Here is a 1,211-nt window from a genome sequence, read left to right as displayed (position 1 = left end):
AATTTTGGATATACAATGCAAAAAAGTCTATAACCGGCGCGATTTACAACTTCATATGGCGCCTCGGCCAGTAAGCTATGTTGCTGATATCTAGATCTAGAGCAGCCAATGCTGGCGAGGAGTACAACTTGGGTTGTACCAATACATATTTACCTAACGAAATGTAGGCTGTAGCGGGTAGACATATGGTGCAGTTGCCCTAAGATAGTCAGCCAAATGACCCCTCCTACCTTGACCCATGGAGCACGAAAAAATGACCCGATTCGAGAGTTTGATAGCGGGAAATGCTCAGGGGGATCTGATCTGAAATATCACCCGGACCAATTTTTGATATTGCACCATTTTCAAAACCTGATTCTGACTGATTTGGAAAATATTGGCCGTTTTCAGAAAACACCCTTCCAGTACGAAATTTGGACTTTTGAGGCCAGAAATTGCCATGCCCGGTCATTTATAAGTTCTGTCGAACTGTCAAAATATTGAAATTGACATTCCTTAAGGTCGAAAAGTATATTTAAGAGCAGTGTATGTGAACTGTGACACGCATTTTATTTAGTAACAGTAGAATTGATATTAGAGAAATTATGCTGCCAGAGAAGGCTAAGCATTTGAGTGGCGGGAGAGTGAAGAGGCACTCTTTGCGAAGTGCCGACACTAAACCCTAAATGTACCTGATGCTGAAGACGACACTTCGAGTAGCAGCGATATTGATGTTGAAGCCAAACAGCCTGTCGATGAGGATGATCCACGGCTGCCCAAGGGGATAAGTAAAATGGAGAGACTCCCTGATAAGTATGAAGGCACAGCTGAACGAACACCGCGGCGAAAAAGGGCGAAGGTAAAACAGATTCAAAAGCAGAACAAAGGAATTACGATGTTGAATTACTTTCATGATGTGCAGAAAAACGATGCCATTGCGATCGAGGCAGCTGAAGAAGGAGGTAGCAGAACTAGCTCGAATAAAGAACACGATGAAGAAGCAGCAGATGGAGACACACACTCTAGGTGATAAGTGTACATGCTTTATGTATAAATATAAATTTATAAAAAAACTTATATATATATATATATATATATCTATATCTATATCTATATTTATATATCTATTATATATATATATATATATATATATGTGTGTGTGTGTGTGTGTGTGTGTGTGTGTGTGTGTGTGTGTGTGTGTATTATATATATATAATATATATATATATATA

At 39.1% G+C, this 1,211-nt stretch overlaps 1 protein-coding gene across 1 annotated transcript; it reads left to right on the top strand.

Annotated features, from left to right (window-relative positions):
* The first annotated feature begins 576 nt into the window (after positions 1 to 576).
* On the top strand, positions 577 to 1,023 carry SARC_15832 (hypothetical protein). The gene has a single exon (XM_014290057.1). The coding sequence runs from the start codon at positions 773 to 775 to the stop codon at positions 1,007 to 1,009; it is 237 nt and encodes a 78-aa protein (XP_014145532.1). The 5' UTR covers positions 577 to 772; the 3' UTR covers positions 1,010 to 1,023.
* The last annotated feature ends 188 nt before the right edge of the window (positions 1,024 to 1,211 follow it).

The sequence above is a fragment of the Sphaeroforma arctica genome, assembly GCF_001186125.1.
Source record: "Sphaeroforma arctica JP610 unplaced genomic scaffold supercont1.6834, whole genome shotgun sequence".
In the NCBI taxonomy this organism is placed as follows: Eukaryota; class Ichthyosporea; order Ichthyophonida; genus Sphaeroforma; species Sphaeroforma arctica.
Note: the sequence above shows the minus strand (reverse complement) of the source record. Positions and strands in the feature narration are given on the sequence as shown.